The following is a 2,012-nucleotide window of genomic DNA, read 5'->3' as shown; positions in this document are numbered from 1 at the left end:
CTAGTTGGGGGTGTCCCTGCTGACTGCGGGGAGGTGGGACTAGATGGCCTTTGGAGGTCCCTTCCGACCTGGGCAATTCTATGATTCTATGGTTTTACACCCCCTGGCACCCCTGGAGCTGGTGTGTAAACCCCAGCGCTGCCTGGGATGGAGGAAGGGAATTCTCACCTCCCCCCCCGGGTTGTTCAGGTGCTGCTGTGACCACCCAGGATGGGAGATGGTCATCGGTCCCCATTTCCAGCCAGGAGCCCCTGGGCTGCTCCCGAGAGCAAACCTCAGAGCCCGGCGGTCCCAGGAGACCATAAAGTTCCGATGGGACCGTGGAGGGGTAGGGGGGAAAATGCCTGACATAAGAGTAACCAACAGCTCAAACCTTGCTTGGGTGAGGGGCTGGGGGAAGGCAGGGCTCTGGGACCACAGGCACTTCCAGGAGCCAGGTCCTGCTGACACCAGAGTCACCGCTACGGCAGGATCCCAACCTTGTCCCAAAACATTCCCTGCCCCAAACGAGCGCCCCCCGAGACCCCTCTGCTGGGACGAGACCCCTCTGCTGGGATGCACAAGGGCCCCTCAACTCCTTCCCCTGAGGACAGGATCCGTACCACATCCTCCGTCCAGCTGCTCCGTCCCCTCCCCGCTGCCCCGGCCATTGGCCATCCCCACCAGTATGTGGTGACGTGCGGTCCCCGTCACCAGTCTCCATCACCAGCCTCCGCACGATTCCGGACCCAACATTCCTTTACACGTCCCCAGATCGTGGCCGGGGCCACCCAGAGCCCCCCAGGGACAGAGACCAGCCTCACCCAGGAGGGATCCAGCCCCCGGGCACTACATCCATCCCCATGGACACACCAGACGGCAGCTACAGCGCAACCCAAAGGGACCTGGAACAAGCCCCTGGAAGCTCCTCCCCTTTGAAACAAAAAACCACTAAACCCACCCAAAACCTTTCCACTGCACAATTATTTCCCAAGAAGCCCCGTGCCCAGGCAGCCATGGCTGTGGCAGTCCCTGAGTCGATGCTGGCACCGGGCTGGCGTGGCTGAGGCAGAGCTGGAGGATCCCAGTGCAGCCCACAGCCCCGCCACCGCCGCATCCCGGATGATTAAACCCTGTTTGCATGCAGTGATTCATCCCCAAATCTGTCCCGCAGGCGCAGAACTGGGTGGCAGTGACCCAATGACCAAGAAGGGCCATCAGCCCTGGCCAAACCCGGGATGGGAGCTCTGCAGGGAGCTCCTAACGACTTAAATGTTAATTAACGCCTGTTTTTTTTTTTTAACTCTTGGCACAGCCCCGAGACCCACTGCCTGCAGGCAGCACAGGGGATGTCACCGGCACAGGGGACACCACAAGGGCCACAGGAGAAGCTCCCAGCCCGGTGCAGGCAGGGAAGCCCCCCCAGCCAAGCACGGTGGCGGGATGTCTCTCACCTGCCCAGCTCTTCCCCCATCTCATAGAAGTCCTCCACGCTCTCCTGCCGGAAGGTGGACATGGCTGCGGGGCCCCGGTGGAGCTGAGGCCGCCCCGACCCTGCCAGTGGAGGAGGACGCTGGGGAGCAGCCGGGGATCAGCACCTGTGGCACCAAAAAAGGGGGGTTATGCCCCAGGAGCCACACGGTGACACCAGCAACTGCGGCAGCTCGGGGTCAGGGCACGGCGCAGGGACACTGTCTCCCCTGGGGGGTGCACAGGGCAGGGAGCCCCGACGCAGCCCCGTGCCCAGCCGTGCTGTGGGGCAGCTGGGGAGGAGCCCCACATTAGTCTTGGGTGCCCCCCCCAAAGTCTCATCAAGCCCCAGGGGCTGTGGGATCTCCCTGGGGGGAAGAGGAGGGAATGGGGGCTGTGCGGGTACCGGGGTTGTGACACCTTGTCACAGCAGCCAGCGACACCCGGCGGTGGCAGAAGGACCCCCAGCCCGGCCAGCGGCATCCCCCTGCCCCCACGCTGCCCCATAACCCCCACAACCCCCCTGTCCCGATCCCTCACTGCCCCTCTGCCCTATAGCCCCC

The 2,012-nt window shown here is 63.7% G+C and overlaps 1 protein-coding gene across 2 annotated transcripts in view; it reads right to left on the bottom strand.

Annotated features, from left to right (window-relative positions):
* The window catches only part of DAPK3 (death-associated protein kinase 3), a 5,819-nt gene extending 4,214 nt beyond the window's left edge, over positions 1–1,605 (bottom strand). For both annotated transcript variants that reach the window (XM_014949698.1, XM_014949697.1), the window contains exon 1: positions 1,434–1,605. In XM_014949698.1, the coding sequence (XP_014805184.1) occupies positions 1,434–1,495 (62 nt within the window). In that variant the 5' untranslated portion in view covers positions 1,496–1,605. The remainder of the gene's footprint in view (positions 1–1,433) is intronic.
* Positions 1,606–2,012: the final 407 nt, after the last annotated feature.

The sequence above is a fragment of the Calidris pugnax genome, unplaced genomic scaffold, assembly GCF_001431845.1.
Source record: "Calidris pugnax isolate Ruff unplaced genomic scaffold, ASM143184v1 scaffold173, whole genome shotgun sequence".
Classification (NCBI taxonomy): Eukaryota; Metazoa; Chordata; class Aves; order Charadriiformes; family Scolopacidae; genus Calidris; species Calidris pugnax.
This window is presented reverse-complemented; position numbering and strand designations above follow the sequence as displayed.